This window comes from Gymnoscopelus braueri, assembly GCF_963280865.1.
Source record: "Gymnoscopelus braueri genome assembly, chromosome: 2".
Classification (NCBI taxonomy): Eukaryota; Metazoa; Chordata; class Actinopteri; order Myctophiformes; family Myctophidae; genus Gymnoscopelus; species Gymnoscopelus braueri.
Window position 1 is genome coordinate 38,896,723 of NC_137604.1, and position 16,850 is coordinate 38,913,572.

At 39.8% G+C, this 16,850-nt stretch overlaps 2 protein-coding genes across 2 annotated transcripts in view; one reads left to right on the top strand and one right to left on the bottom strand.

Moving 5' to 3' along the window:
• The window catches only part of tet2 (tet methylcytosine dioxygenase 2), a 42,934-nt gene extending 34,886 nt beyond the window's left edge, over positions 1-8,048 (top strand). Inside the window, exons 8-10 of the mRNA XM_080447946.1 lie at positions 113-250; positions 2,974-3,319; positions 4,155-8,048. Of these exons, the coding sequence (XP_080304072.1) occupies positions 113-250; positions 2,974-3,319; positions 4,155-5,596 (1,926 nt within the window). The 3' untranslated portion in view covers positions 5,597-8,048. The remainder of the gene's footprint in view (positions 1-112; positions 251-2,973; positions 3,320-4,154) is intronic.
• Positions 8,049-9,056: 1,008 nt separating this feature from the next.
• Positions 9,057-16,283, bottom strand: ppa2 (inorganic pyrophosphatase 2). Its single transcript, XM_080447959.1, has 12 exons — positions 15,984-16,283; positions 14,876-14,940; positions 14,539-14,583; positions 13,881-13,934; positions 13,150-13,269; positions 12,808-12,894; positions 11,419-11,545; positions 10,586-10,713; positions 10,332-10,417; positions 10,071-10,140; positions 9,637-9,676; positions 9,057-9,508 (listed from the first exon to the last, which is right to left on the bottom strand). Exons 1-12 carry the CDS (start codon positions 16,159-16,161, stop codon positions 9,486-9,488), a joined length of 1,023 nt encoding a protein of 340 aa, XP_080304085.1. The 5' UTR covers positions 16,162-16,283; the 3' UTR covers positions 9,057-9,485.
• Between the last annotated feature and the right edge of the window lie 567 nt (positions 16,284-16,850).

The window sequence follows — 16,850 nt, forward strand, 5'->3', positions numbered from 1 at the left end:
AGAATAGTTATTCATTAACTCTCATATTCATTAATAATGGAGGGTCGTGAGTGTCGTGTGATCCATAAAAGATTATTAACGTTGTTTACCTGATGCCGTTGTTTTTCTGTAGGTGGAGCATGAACACCGGGCACCAGACTGTCGTCTTGGGGTAAAAGATGGTCGTCCCTTCTCCGGGGTCACGGCTTGCCTTGATTTCTGTGCCCACGCTCACAGAGACCTCCACAACATGCAGGGCGGCAGCACTGTGGTAAGGAGCAGGGGCGTCATTTGGGGTCCCAGGGGATGGCAATTGCCACCCCCTAGCATTAACAAATTCATTCTTTTCTGGGTATTTTCTCTACCTCTTTTTTTTTGCAGGTAAATCAGACTTTAGATCAGCTCTGAGTGCATCTCAATCCATCTACGTACATGTGACACACAAGTTATAGAGACGTGTTTTCTTGTCTGCAGCGTCCCTATTTTGGGCATGTCATTATAGACGAACAAACATTTTCTTTACTCCCAAAATAAAAAAAATTATGGATCTACAAGCTCGCGTGTCGCATTGCGATGCGTTGTGAGCATGTAGATCCATTATTTTTTTAAATCTTTCAAATAGGGTTTAAGTGGTTATTTAAACCCCCTAGTTTCTTTTAGCTGAAATGAGCCTCTGGTAAGGAGCCAGACACCTGAAACTTGCGCAAAAGGCTAGCCTATTTATTGAGATATGTTTATGATTACAATGTATTCAACATAATATCAAATACAATACATATATCACACAAAAAATAACCAGTGGCAGACAGAAATATAATGAAGTAAATTTTAGCTAGGACTTTCACTCCACTACATTTCAAAGACAAATAATGTACTTTTGACTCCACTGTATTTCCAGGAAGGGTAAAAGTAGGCTACATTATGAATGAACCACTTAAGCCCCATTTCAAATATAATGAAAATACAAGCTCACAACGCATAACAATGCAATATTATTATATATATTTGTTTAAAAGTATATAAAAAGTATATAAAAAGAAAATGTAGGCTACTTTTACATTATGTACCTTTGAACACTATAAGTATTTTTAAAAGCAAGTAGGCCTACTCCAGTACTTTCACTCAAGCTGAAATTTGGCAAAGCAACTTTCACTTGTAGTTGAGTAATATTTGACCAAGAGTATCAATAATTTGACTGTTTGACATCAAGTACTGTCTGGTCTGGGGTTGAGTATGAGTAGGCTTAGACTACTTTGTCCACCACTGAAAAAGTCCCAAGTAGACTAGAGGCAAATAACCAGACAAATCTGGTGAAAGAATTAAGAAATTGCTATTTGTGATACAACTTACATAACGTCCAGGGTTTCCTGCAGGGTCACATAACTCATAGTAGAAACTGTCAGCCGCCTTGACTGAAAGATTGACGCAAAATGTATTTATGTAATGTTTAATTGCTTTTATGAATTTCAATGGACCAAACAATGGACAACACTGTCACCCGAGTTTAAAAATAAATGTGTATGGCATACACTGCATGCAATTGACTAACCGCGACCCCTCCATGCCAAACAGCGTCATTGCAGAAGTAGAGGGGAGCTGATGAAAGGAGCATGGCTTGTTTGTTTCAGTTGGTGTTGTTGTCGTCGTAATTGTTACTTATTATTATTACTGAATTAGTTATTAAATCAGACATAAAGTTTATTGTCTTTTAGTTGCTTTATTACTCGACCGCGCCCACGAACTGTACCGGTCTTAACTATAACATCACGTTACATCACCAAGTGTGTCCTTTTACATTTCGGTTACCCTTGTACCTAGTGTTGCCAGATTTGAGGGATTTGTGAGAGTAATAAGCAACCAGTTCTATGAAAACAAGCCCAAAAGATGCGACTGGGCCACATGAGCACGTGCACGTCGATGGTCGATCTACAAGCTCACAACGCGTCACGATGGGTTGTGAGCTTGCAGATCTGCTATTTAAATAAAAAAATTAAATAAAATATAGAAGATTTGGAAGATTTTTTAAACATTCTAACAACTCAAAACTAGCACAAAACATTTTCAGATGGGAGTTAGGGGACAAATACTTTGGGGTCCATGACATGTACATATTTGAGAAAGCCGAAAGAAACGCAAACAATATTTACAAGCAACTTTACAGAAAAATAAGCCCAACGTCGCTTATAATAAGCGGACATGGCAACACTGCTTGTACACTTATTCCTGGTTATGTGACCTGACTGACTAACCAATACATGACATGCTTGACACTTGACAGGCAGTAACAAGCTTCTAACGGTTTACTCCAGCGTCTTTTACTCATAGAGTGATAGAGCGTTTTACTGACGTTACTCCAGCGAATTACGGCACCGGATTTTTTTTTAAACGGCCGGCCTGGCCAGGCACTTAATTTTGGCCGTTTTTTTTATGCACATGTGTTGCCATATGGGACAGTGCAAACTGCCAAATAAGACAAGACAAAAATTAAGTAGCCTATTAGGCCAGTGGCCTTTAAATTAGGTATTTGAATTAAATCCCATGGGAATGTTTGTAATCTGCATTTGAGCAATCCTATTATACTATTATTATGCATTTCTCTATGTCTCTGTCTGTCCCTCCCAAGTCCCAAAGAAAAGGAAAGAAGCTCTTTGTTTCATCCCTTTTTCCTTGTACAATATGTTCACATTTTTGTCAATAAAGAGTAAAGACATCAGTCAATCAAACATAAGAGCAGCTGGCAGCCACTGAGCACAATCAAGTAGGGTCCAGCTCAGGACACTGCAGCATCAGTAGCCTCCTCCCTACCTCCTCCCTAACATGCATGTGTTTTGGTGTGGGAGGAGACAAGATTCTGATTCAAAGACTTAATTTGTCACACAAGTCATGCGTGTATGAGCACATGTTGGTGAGACTCTCGTAAAATGAACCAGAAATAAATGAATAAACTAAGAAGTGATATCCTACTTACTGTACCAACGTCCTCTCCTCCTCCAGGTTTGCACATTAACAAGGGAGGATAACCGGGACATTGGCAAGATCCCAGAGGACGAGCAGCTCCATGTGTTGCCCCTGTACAAGGCCTCCACAACAGACGAGTTTGGCAGCGAGGAGGGCCAACAGGAGAAAATCAAATCTGGTGCCATTCAGGTCCTCAGTAATTTCCGCCGGCAGGTGCGCATGCTTGCGGAGCCAGCCAAGTCATGTCGACAGAAAAAACTGGACGCCAAGAAGGCAGCCGCCAACAAGAATTCAATGCTGGACACGTTAAACGCCAAGGCAGAAAAAGCCCTTCAGGCCAAGTCAAAATCAAGCACTTATGAGAGCACTACTCCAGGCCCAGGTGGGTTGATGTCATAATTTAAATTTGTGATATGTGACATTACATAGGTTACATGTATTTAGCATGTCACTGAGATGTAAACTTCAAACTGATTGACGAATGAATCATCTGTGCTTTTTGGTGAAGTCCACAATTCAAAAGACATATAGCCACATACAGTACTACTTCTGTCTGTGCAGTTATCAACTATAAGTTTCAGAATCAGAATCAACTTTATTGTCACATCACAGGTTTACAGGTGTAAAGTGGTAGAAATCATTTTTTTGTGTAAGCTTTGTTTTCAGGAAAGGGGGGGGGGTGCACAGAGAGGGAGAGCAAAGAGGAAATATAGGAAAGAAACAGGTCCAAAGACATACATATAGCATAAATAAGTGACATGAGGTTATACTGTCCATAAGGTGCAAAAAGTAGCAGGTACTCTATGTACATGAGATCAGACATAAGATGCATGTCAAAAAAGATAGCAGGTGCAGTACATGAGGTACTAGAACGGTAATAGACGTATATAGTCTTATGTGCTGCTAATGATATAGTCCACATGAAAAAATGAATAAAGAAATAAATGCATCGGTAAATTCACATAGGCAGGCCAGCCTGGCAACAGGTTGTCTTAAGGCCTTGTTCAGTAGTCTGATGGTAGCCGGGTGGAAACTGTAGAGAAATTCTGGTGGTCTGGCTCTTGGCTTGGTAAAGATCTCAGAGTCTCAGCTGCTGATGGTATTTGCAGGATTGGAGGTCTAGGTGTGATACGTATATTGTGTTTGTTGTATGACAGCTTGTTTTATTTCCATTTTCATTCAAAGACATCACTCTGTTGTTCTCTGGTTTCTTTCAGGACATATACTTGGTGCCATGGCTGCAACCCCACAACTAGGTCACCTGCCACACCCTCTTGGGGCCCACGCTCAGCAGTTACAGCTGCAGCAACAACAGCTGCAGCAACAACAGCTGCAGCAACAGCTGCAGCAACAGCAGCACCACCAGAACATGCTTCCCTCATACCCTGGCTCCCCGCATCCAGCCAGCTACCCCAGGTTCCCCAACCATCCCAGGCCTTATCCAAGCACTTCTACGCCAGGTGGCATGTATCCCCCTCACCCGGCAACACCAACCAGTCCTTACCCCTCCGCGATCCATCTATCAAACTCTTACATGAATGGGTCAAATCGTCCGTATCCAGGGTATCAGTGTAATGGAGGTATGCCCTTGGATAATTACCACCCATACTATGCTTCGAACCCAAAGCACCTAGACATGTATCGACAGCAGAGGCCAGGACTGTACCCTGAGCAGCAGTATGGTATGCATCAACGCTACGACGTCAACTATCCACCAAGGTATGGTGAGGCAGGGTTACAGGTCAATGGTTACGGTAACTGCAGCATGAGGCCTGGTGTTCACCCCATGGGACCCTACTCTCATAATCCTTATGGCCCTAATGTCACGTCAGACCCCCAGTTTATGGATCCCCGCTCAAGACCCCCCTCAGCCCACCCTAATCTGGACTATGCATCTGCTATGAGCAAAGGCAATCATTTTGGCAGTTATCCTAATCCATACCTCTCTCAGAGCCCTCAGATGTTCCCACCAGGCCAAGACCCGTTCCGTATACAAATCAAGACAGAGCCGGGCCTGGCCGGCCCACAGGCACTTCGTCCTCCTCCGCTGAGTGGCGAATGCCTGAACCCGGGAATGCCGTCAGGCTTCAGCCTGCCCAATGGGGGTCTCCTGGGCCCCAGTATCAAGCAGGAGCCTGTGACCCCACAGCCACCCACAACGCCCCAGAAGCCTGAGACGTGGTCGGACAACGAGCACAACTTTTTGGATCCAGAGATTGGTGGGGTGGCAGTGGCACCCAGCCATGGCTCTATCCTGATCGAGTGCGCAAAGCGGGAGCTCCATGCCACAACACCCGTTAAGAACCCTGACCGCAACCACCCAACACGCATCTCCCTAGTATTCTACCAGCACAAGAACATGAATGAGGCCAAGCATGGGCTGGCGATGTGGGAAGCCAAAATGGCGGAGAAGGCCAGAGAGAAGGAGGAAGAGGCGGAGAGGAATGGCGGTGAAGTAGTGACACCCACTAAGAGCAGCGGCAAGAAGGGGGCGAAGCGTGAGCATCATGAGTCATCAGAACCAACTGGGGAGCCTCCTTACAAGCGCTTCATCCAGAATCTCATGCAGAGCTCTCAGTCCAGCACAACCAACACCTATGTCACTACAACCCCCTACGCCTTCACCAAGGTCACAGGGCCTTACAGTCGATTTGTGTAGAAGAACAAGGAAAAACGCTGAGAAAACTGAAGGTGCTCTATTTACGGTGCTGAATATTTACTAAGATCTCAGGCACTGATGGTCTGAATTGGAACACTTCTCCCCTGTCTCGCAAAAGTGTGAGACAGTGTCAGCAGAAACAACTAAGCTGGGAAAACAAACTTGACATAAATTATGATGAAAAACACCCTTCCACATCAGGTCTTTCACCTCCTGCAACAATCGAGCTTTACTGGTTGGTTGATCCTGCTAAGGACATATTTATTTATTGATGGGTTACTTTTTTGCAAGATTTCACACTGTTAAAACCTCTGGTGCTTTGTGTCTAATACAATGGGACTTATTTTTACTGGAAACAAAGTTTCTTTTTTTTTGGGGGGGGGGCTTTATTTTTCATATGAAAATCTTCACTTGGAAATAGGTTGGCATAGAAACACTGACTTTGTGAATGACTCCATTCACGGTGCTAAAGGTGTGTGCTTCTTCTGTTGAAATGCCTTCACACTATAACCACGCCGCTTTGTATACGTGACATGAAAAACTTGGTGAATCATGTGAACTGGATGACACTGAAAATACTGTTTAATTGTCAAATCATCAGCATAATGGTTTTAAACAAATCAGTGTTTTTAAAGCACTTTTGATAAGTAGAGTTAATGTTTTGGTAAAACTTTAAAATCAAACATTTGTTTAAATTATATTGCTACAACAAGAGTACAGTAATCTCTACTATCTCAAACACCCTTAACATGAAATCAGTATATAAAAAAGCAAAGATTACAGTTATCTGCAAAAACTGTTGGGATACCATGCAAATAGTTTTTTTTACACAGCATTTTATTGGTGCTTCTTTCACTTACCTATGTCCTTTATACTGTAACATTGAGCCATTCTAATGGTGTATTTTTTATATTTTAAACAAAATCAACATGCAGCATGTTTTGTCTTGTTATACACCTTTCTTTTCCTTTTCAGTTTTTTTTAAAGGGTCATTTTGTTGTCATCATGACTGTTTCAAAAAGTTCCTGACGGCAGGTTCACTGAACAAACCTGGATTGTGAATTTTTACGTGTAGTCTTGTGACTGTGGTGTTTTAGTAACACGTTTCTCATACGCTTGAGGAACATGGTACAGGGTTAACTCAGCATCACTATCCTGGTGTCCGAAGGCAGCTGGCTTGCTGTTGGGGAGGGTCCTTTCCTTAGTAAGCCTGATTCATACTTCATCACGCGACGGTGTCTCACGCAGAGAATAGCCGACCTACAAGCACGTTGCAGATACAACGCTTTGTGAGCTTATAGGTCTGCTATTCTTAGGCGTTTCCGGTGTCGTGCGACGGAGCATAAATTAGGCTTAATTGTAATCTAAATGTAAGATATAAGATAGGTGAGATTTGTACAGTAAATTAATTCTCCTTGTTTGGAATTTACGCTTTAGATTTTAGTGTTGTAAAGAATAGTTAACGGCCTATTTTATTTTGGTTTTAAACTGATTTTGTTTCATATGGTGCTATTCAACTTGCTAGAGACATAATGTGAGACTTTTGAGGCGATGAGAAGGCTAATGAAAGATGTACAGTACCTACTTGTCATATACCTCAGAACTAGTTTGGCAATAGGATTATAACGCAAAAGGCTATTCTTGTCATTTTATCCTTTAGTTTTATACATCACGTTTCAAACTTAACAATAGACCCTCAAGCCACCAAAAGGCAAAAGAGTTCATCGCCTACTTTCTTCCTTATTACTCAGCTAGAAAGTATTACTTGAACTTGAGGCTTTGATGTTACTTCAAAATCAGGGACATTTTCCAATTATTTGTTTGTGTACACCATCATCTGTATTCATTCTGAAATGTTTTCTCATTCAGGGACTTGCCTTCACAGCCGCCTGAATCCCAATGGAATTCTTGTGTACTATATCTTTAAAAAAAAAAACACACAAAAAATAACTTTGTAAGGAAAAAGAGTGAAAATCACCCGCAATTTTTGTACGTATGTTTTAGGTTGTAGTTTGGTGGTAACCTTTAAAAAGTAATTTGAACATGTAATATGCACTGATTGACTAAAGGGAAAGTATGACATTGCCTTAATAAGGTGCAATGTGTTTACTTTTGCTAAGAGGCAAGAACAGGGCAGTTATTATGGTTAGTTGCACATCTTTGTGCTTGTGTATAGTGAAAAAGTTAAATTTATTTATAACCACTAAGCAATTGTATAATGATCAGTCTCCCCTGTCTATTTGATTTAATTAATGTGATATATAATGGAATGGTTATGATGGTTTGAGTGACAACTCTCCCCCACTCTTTAACGTAAATTCTATTGTTTTCTGAAAGCACTTAATTTCTTTTTCAGGAAAAAAAAAATGTAATAAAGAATTACGAAACATTTTATTTAAAATTAAACTAGGTTGTAAATGTGTTAAAAGAAAATAAAGTAAATTATGCCACATTGTATATACCATGCATTTGTATTGCAGGAATACAACTCATTTCTTTCTTATTGTAGGTTCTTGTAGTTTTTGACCAATACCCACAGCCCATCAAACAGCAACCATTCATATCCTTAAAATGCTTTTACTTCTCTGCAGGTTCACATTTAGCTCAAAGTTAGATAACCCAGGATTTTTTATTTTTTGTAAATACCACATTCACTGTCAAACAACAATGTTTACAGTTATAAGGCATCCTGTTAGCTAAAAACCATTAGAAGTTATAGTTTTTGTAAACTATTCAGTTTTTTTGTAAAGATACATCTGAAAAATGAAATGTTGAATTTGTGTACAGGACCCAGCTACAGTAGCAGATTGTGGTTGAGAAACCAGAGGTGTCTAAAGATATAGCGGGTGACAAGCATAGCCATACTTGAAGATGCTTCAGAGTGTTTCTGATCGAGTCAACAGTACTTGAATGACTTTACCTGAGCTTAACTAATGCACAAAAAAGGTGCTCAGCTCTTATGTTAAGCTAGCAGTTGATGTACACTTGGTATTTTGCAGTTAGACACTAAAAAAGGTATAAATAATGTGCAACTTTTTGCCTGTCCCCCCCTCTTTTTTTTTACGCTTCCCTAGTTCTCCTGAAGTTTGGTATGCTAAAGAAATGGAATAAAGGATGCATATAAATACTGTAAGTATTGTAATGTATTGAATGCAGTTTATTTGAAAGCTGTTTATTATATCATTCCTGATATTGCTGAGATGTGGGTGTTTTTAATAAAATTTATATTTATTTAAAGCACTTTGATTTGTTCCTCCAAGTTAATATGTGCTGGAAGTATTGTCTGTACTTAGCCATCACAAATCCACAGAACTAGAAACTGGTGTGACAAATCCACTCAACGTTAAAAACAGCAGTTTTTGGTCTTTAAATAATCAACTTAATGAGAGAGAAAAGGGGAATCAAATTAAGCTAAATGATTATGCCCCATCTAATATGTGGTTACAACAATTAATTAGTATTTTTAACAGCTTAAGTTTTTATTTTATCCACATTTTATCACTGGTTACACATAAAATTGTGCATTATTTCATATATTTGGCAAATGCATACACACACGTTGCAAAAGGCATCATGGCACATTATGTAAGCCACATTTGTCCCTTGGGTATTTGTAACCAGTACAAACATATCAAACTAAAACAATCTAATGTACAATTTCAAATGAGTCTTCTAATTTGAATTGAATTATTATTCACAATGCCAACAAAACAGAGAATCCCACCATTCTTGGTGGCTATAGTTTCTGAATGTCTCCTTTCCATAACAAAATACATTTAACTGCATACAAAATCAATCTTAGGAGGACACAATGCTGGTAGTGCTTCTTTTGACAACAGGGCCAGAGGTTTTGCCGTCTTTATACACCATCTTGAGGGCTTCAGCATCATTACAGAAAATACCACTTGTCCACTGCACAGGGAAACAGATTTGTAGCAACATGTCAAGATTTATTTTAAAGGGTAGTGATATAGTGTAAATATGTATCTGTTCAAAAGCTTAATAATGCAATTATCAAATGAAAGATATTTTAAACTCACCCTCTGGAGATACTGGAAGGGCAACTCCAGAAGCAGGGGCCTTTGGATACGACAAATAATATAGTTATATGGAATCAAGTGTTAACCTTTTTTAACTACCTAACCTCACAGAGAGATGTTTAACCACTTTATCTCTAGCGACCCTATTCTGGGCATGTCATAATAGGTGAACATTATGTGAAAAAAAGGCATATTATGCGAACTTTCAGCAAAAATAGCAGATCTATAAGGGGAGTCACTTTTCGTCGTCTGTTTTCGGCCAAGTTGTTCAATGTAGAGGAAAATAAATAGGGGGCCGACTGGCCCCTGGGGGACCCCAATCAACAAAGTAAAGTATAAAGGGTGTCTTTAACACTAAGAGCTCTCATGATTTTTATTTATCACAATTGGGTCTTTCAAACCCAAACTAGTAGCAGTTGAACATGAATACTCACCGACTGGACCACATCTCTGGCCTCATCCACACTGCATTTAAAAGGGCTCTCACACACGGAAATATTTTTACTGTGATTAGACAAAAAGAACACATTAAAAAGTTACATCACAATTAAATGCACAATACCAGCTCCACACACATGAGGAACCAGGTGCACACATCCACACATCACGGTTAGTACACACACATGCCTGCATATGCAGTGTGCACACGTAAATAAATACACATATTACATGCACAAACCCTGCATTCCACTCACCATTCAATTTCTCCACCATTGGTTTGCTTCTGCACTAGTGCCCTCCAGTGCTCATGAGTGGACTTAATGGTCTTGATGGCAAAGTCCTGAAGGTGAAAGAAGTATGGAGGAACAGGGAAGTGGGGTCAGCTCATTCATGTATCACTAGGGGACATTGGAGGAACTTACAGTAGATCCTGCAAAATCTCACACAAATTAACCCAAACATGAGAATAGCTGGATATGAAATAGCTGTAATATACAAGTCTATGTACCTTGTCTTTGAACTGTCCGTTGAACGCAAACTGGTTCTCAGGCTTGCCGTCTGGTATCTTGTATTTCTTAAACCAGTCAACGGTGGCTTCCAAGTGACCAGGCCTGCTTTTGCGTACATCATCTATGCCTGAGGGAAACGGCACAACAAAAATATTTTTTCCACCTTGCACTGGATGTAGGGATCCAATTGAAGGAAATTTCACAGTATGGTATCCACCAAAATACCACGGTATTCAGTATCTCAATACAGGATCAATACCATTATTGCGTTTCTGATCCGGTCGGAGCGGAAATAACTTTACGTCATCAGGCAGCCGGGAACCAACGACCGGAACCTTCGGCCGTGCACCTCTAAAGTGACTCCCCTAATGTGTTTAGTTTGGTATAATCGTTTTGTTTCTTTTGGTATAATAATCGTTTGGTATGTCCATCTTTTATTCTAACTCGTAGCACGACTACCGAGACTAAACTAATTGATTCGCATTATGTGGGGAACAAAAACGATGAGACGCCAATCGGAACCCACCACCGCAACACAATTCTTTTTTTTTCTTTTTTCTAAACCGAATCACACGGATACGAACTAATACCAGGCTTTCCTCCGCGGTGGAAAGGCTGGTGACGCGAGGTTAGGCCATCGCCAGTTTGGTACTGGAAATGGCCTACAGGGGTACAATGCCCTTAGGATCTTGTAGGACCTACGATGTAGGTGAACATTTTGGGAGGTTGGCGACCGGGTGTGCTGCAGCGTTCTGGATCATTTGGAAGGGCTTCAGACAGTAAGCAGTGCAGCTAAGCTAAATCAAAGAAAACCAAACTAGGTCAAACTCACTGTTAAAGTTTTCAGCATCTGGGTCTTCTGTGTTGATGGCAATGACCTTCCAGTCCGTCTCTCCCTCGTCAATCATGGCCAGTATCCCCAGAACTTTCACCTGGATCACCTGACCTGGCGAGCACACCTGTGCAACAGAATGAGAAGCAAGCTTAGGAGCCTATGTACAAAACCCAAGTTAGGTTAAAACACTGTTGTGTACTTATTTCTATCAACAGTGTACACACTCCCCAGTAATTTGTATTTCTATTTTTTCTATTACATTTCAAGTCTGTGAGTACCTGTATGATTATACATATATATTCTTTTCTTTTTTTTGGTTGTTGTTTGTTTTATATACAGAGACGATGCCGGGTAAAAATGCGAGGAAAAAAATGGGATATAAATATAACTGTACATATATATTATGCACCTGTCTGTGAAACCTAAACTGAATTAATTAAAAAAATAAAATAAAATAAAAAATATGAATGAATTAAAAAAAAAAATTGCATATTTTCTGGTCATGTCACCAAAGCAACCCATCCCACATGACAATATAACAAAACCGTCAAATGTGTTATGGGATAATGCATTGTAGGCAAATGGCACAACACATTAGGCTTGTTTAAAAATGGCCAAAAATGACGTTCAAATATTCCTTCTAAAAACACCTGCACACAATTCAGAATCAGAATCAACTTAAAAATGAAACCCAATGTCTCTATATGAATTAATCGATAATAAGATATAATTTACACTGCAGAACCTGGAAAAAAAGGCCCAGTTAGGTTAGCTGACCTATAAAGGGAAATCTCACTTGCAAGTGCATTTGTGGATATTGTCCTGAAAAGTCAACCTTCATTTAATTTACCACTAGCAGTGTTGTGTTTTAATTGTGTGCACCAGCCTTGCATCCCAAGCAAAAAACATACAGTTCTGCCCTGATAGTTCCTCATGGCAAGTTATTAGAAGGCTGTGTAATTTGATATGGAGTGAGATATTATTGTATGAGAAGGGTCATTACAACATTTGGCTTTATTTCACTACATTGCTGTCAGTGTGGCTAATTCCCACTGTCTCCCAAATGCTCGTACACATGCGTCACAGTTTCCATACAGGTGTGCACAGTCTCTCTGCAAGTTTAATTGTATAGATCATGGTCCTTTGTATACCTCTTTGTCATCATGTGGGAACTTATTCAGTGTAGTAGTTAAATATAGCTCTGTGAAATTCTAAAAATGACAGCATGCATGACTAAAAAACACAGCATGCATCACAGCCTCACTGACAAAATATACAGATCTATTATACTTACTTGAATGTCCGTTTAATAGTCAAGTATAATTATATGCCTAGAAAACTGTGTACATTAACGTAACAGTGATAGCATTACAGCAGAAGTCTTACCATGGAGCCAATTTCACACACATCAATGGGGTCGTTGTCTCCGCAGCACTTTGTGTCTTTGTCTGTGTGGTTTGGGTCCTCCCATGTCTTTTCACAGAAAGAAATTGAGCAATAAAAAATAAACAATTTAATTGCCTGGCAATGAGGAAAACTGCAGACCAAGTAATTGCCAGCCATCCATCAAGCCACCTACTGCCCAATGTATTACATTTATATTAACAGATAATACTTCAGTGTTTCCTTACAAAACCTTGGAAAAAAAAAAATAATCTCAACTAAGGCAAGAAGAATTGTGTTATCTTCAGATTGTAACTATGTCAACATTATCCCACTTTTCCTCACCTGTGGGAGTGCCCCATAGTTCCAGATGTAGCCTTTGTGAGGGAATACATTGGCCACATATCGGAGCTTGCCTTTCTTTACATCTTGTTTGATTGGATTCAGTGGTTCCTTTGTTGCAATCTAAGGATTTAAACAATGATGGGACATTTTTAATTAGATCATGTATAAAATATGTAAACAAAAAGAACATTTGGGTAACACTTATGCATCCCATCCATGACTATAATACATTATAAGCGTGGTTATAATGCATTATAATCTACTTATAACACTGTATAACTATAGTTACAACAGTTATTAAACAGAGATATCAGAACTGTGATTTGGCACTGAAAATTACTCTATTAGAAATACAAGAGGTATCTTGAATAGTGTGTAAAACATGGGACAAAGTGCTTGGCGGGCACAGTGTGTTATCTCTGTACAGAATGTATTCAAATGAGTGGGATTAGAAACTGATGACACCTGCAAAGGCTGGATGGCCAAAACCATTTAATCAATTATGAAGCTGAATAAAAAAAAAACACCCACAATTAAACTATCCTTAGGGTGCCGATAGCCGAAGCTGAGTGGTTAAGGCATCTACCATATACGCTCTTCAATTCCTGGACCTTTTATGCATTTAACTTCCAGACTCTCCCCGCCCCGCAAAAGAAACTGTTAAAATATCCTTATAGTATTGAATGTGATCCCATTCCCATTCATTAACAGTTTAAACATTGAGCACTTGCCTCCATTTTAGCGTTTGACCATCGAGGAACCTCCACAACCATGTTATACCGCTGCTAAAAAAAAAGAAATCACAAGAACATATATTTAAACAATTACTCTCAAGTTATTTAATTAGTTTGTAGCCACAGAGTAATATAGAACTCTACAAAGACATTAGATGGACACCAGATTGTGTGATTTGAGATACCTGCTTCATTTACATATATTTATCACATATTACCCAGCATTACTCTATGCCCTGGGTAATGGGGTGATATGAGGACTGAGAGGACAGGAAGCAGCGAGATTCTACATTTCAAAGAATGGCAGCACATGCTGTGTTTTCAGCCAACTCCCCACAGTAAGTATGTATGTAAATATATGTATATTCGGTTTGAACTGCAGCAGATCGTCTTGACCATGTGTATATGCCTAAATGCATTGAACTGCTGCCTATGCCATGTGATTGTCTGATTAGAAATTTGCGCTAATGTGCAATTAGACAGGTGTATCTAATAAAGTGGCCAGTGAGAGAGAGAGAGTGTGTGTGTGTGTGTGTGTGTGTGTGTGTGTGTGTGTGTGTGTGTGTGTGTGTGTGTGTGTGTGTGTGTATATATATATATATACTGTATATTTGTTCTGTATACGAACAACATAGAAGACAGAATTTGACAATACCTCATTCTCAATCTTCTTAAGTTTTTTTGGTGGCACATCACTGTCCTATTGCAAGACAAATCAATCAAATCACTGAATGACCAGAGATACATTACAGTAAGACAGGCAGTGGGCTTATAATGCATTTAATGTATTACTGTACATTACCCAATTATACGGAAGTACGGATTTACCCATCCATATGAGAACTCTAATCAATCAATCAACTTTATTTGTGTAGACTCAGGGGTACATTAAAAACAAACATAAAAACACACTAAACAACATTACACATTACAGAAAGACCAGCAGTACACTAAGACCAGCAGTACACTACAAGTGTAAAAACAAAGGTTACCTGGTGCACCTCGGTAAAAAGTGGAATGTCATGGAATGGTGAAATGTATTTCCCTTCAGAGTTTTCTAGGAAAAGAAAAAACGTACAATTACTAGCCTCGTGTGGCCAGACAATATCACACGACACACTGCGTGCAATGCAATTTTGCAATGGCAGATTCGTCTGGAACCAGGCTATACAATTACAACATAGAGAAGAAATTACAACATAGAGAAGAAAGTCTGCAATGAACTTTGCTTGATTCAGGGCAATGTTCGTGCAGATTTTCTTTGTATATACAACCCTGGCCTGGGTCTGTTTTAATCTTGTACTTTTTGCTATTGTGTTTTCGCACCATTAAGCAATCTCTTCCAGATGTTTTAAAGGCACAAAGGTAATCAGCAGTGATAACTAATCCTGCAAATACTTAAGTAGAATTAAAACCTAGATTAGTCCACTAGGCCATTAAATAAATATTACACTCAAGTTCATAATGAAAGGGCAGTAATCTAGGCTTGAACTCCCCTTTCTTTAAATAATTCCTACAAGATAGTTTCAAATCTGCCTTTGGATGATAAATGCATGAGACACATATTGTCTCATGCATTTATCATCATCCAAAGACAGATTTGAACCCATATCTATTCCAACTACAGTACTCTAAAGTGTTCAGACGTTATGCAAGGAGGTCATAAAGATAGATTCGAATAGAAACCAAATTGGACCAGTTTGTGTTTTAGTTCCAGCTGGTTGTCAACACACCTGACTGCGCACGTGACAGCAGCTCAACAGGAAGTGACAACAAGATAAACACGTGAAAGAAAGGACCCGTTTGTTTGTGTATGTTTAGAGTCGAATCAATGGAGGGACAAGGTGGTGTTCAGTATCACCAACACATCTAACACGTTACATGGAACTCATAGACCTGCGTAAACAAATATCCGTTGAATAATTTACAACGTTTTAACCCAGTACATTCATACATGTACTACATGTATGTACTTACAATACATGTTTTTGTTCTCGACGTAGAAAGAGATGGAAGAACGGCACGCAAACGTGTAATAACAAGTACAACCTACTGAATGAACGCGTTTCTTCTAGGACAGACAGCGGTGGTATAACTTACTAAAATACATCCTGTAGTTTGGAGAGTTCGGCCGTCCTCTCTCTTCCGTTTGATAATGCATCATTTTTCTCAGATATGTGGGCAGAGCTGCTGCTGCTTGTGTGACCACTTTGCTCTCTGCAGAATGTGAACCAAGAAACGGCAGCACGCCCAGCGAAGATCTCAACAGCGGTCTCATTGTAAAGTAAACCCCCTCTATTCACACACAGTTCCTGCTTCCCGTCTGTCTGCGTGCACCACCAGGCAAGTATGGGTACGTTACGTCCTTCGTTGTCTTTGACTGCCACCTATCTGTAGCGAGATCGAGGTACGTGTTGCCAGAATTTGCGAGAGAAATAAGCAACCTGGTCTATGAAAACAAGCCAGAAAAAACGCACTTTTAAACCTATATGCATCGGATATTTGAAAATAGCCGATATACAATGTCAACATTGTGAGCTTGCTATTTCGTTGTGAGCTTTTCAAAATAATCAATTTTTTGGAAAAACAAGCCCAAATCGCTTATAATAACCGGACATGGCAACACTCGATCGAGGTACTGAAAATTATCTTTACAAGAGCCAGATCGTCAACTCCAACCCACTTCCTGTAACCTGAAAAGGCAGAGCACCAAACAGGAAATCACAGGGAAAATACCCGCAGTCCATTGGCCCGAAACTCAGCACACTTGTCTCCCATTGGTCCGCTTGAACGACACGTTTAGTGTGGTAGCGTCTTTGTGAAGCTTTATCATCTTTGTCGAAGTGAAAGCCCTCTGCCAAAGAAAATGGCTGAAAAAGGTCCTCTTGAAGACCTAAACGTCTTCTTCCAGGCAGCTGTTAATCTGTACACTTCTTGACTTCCTTTGAAATACTTTGAAAAAATAAT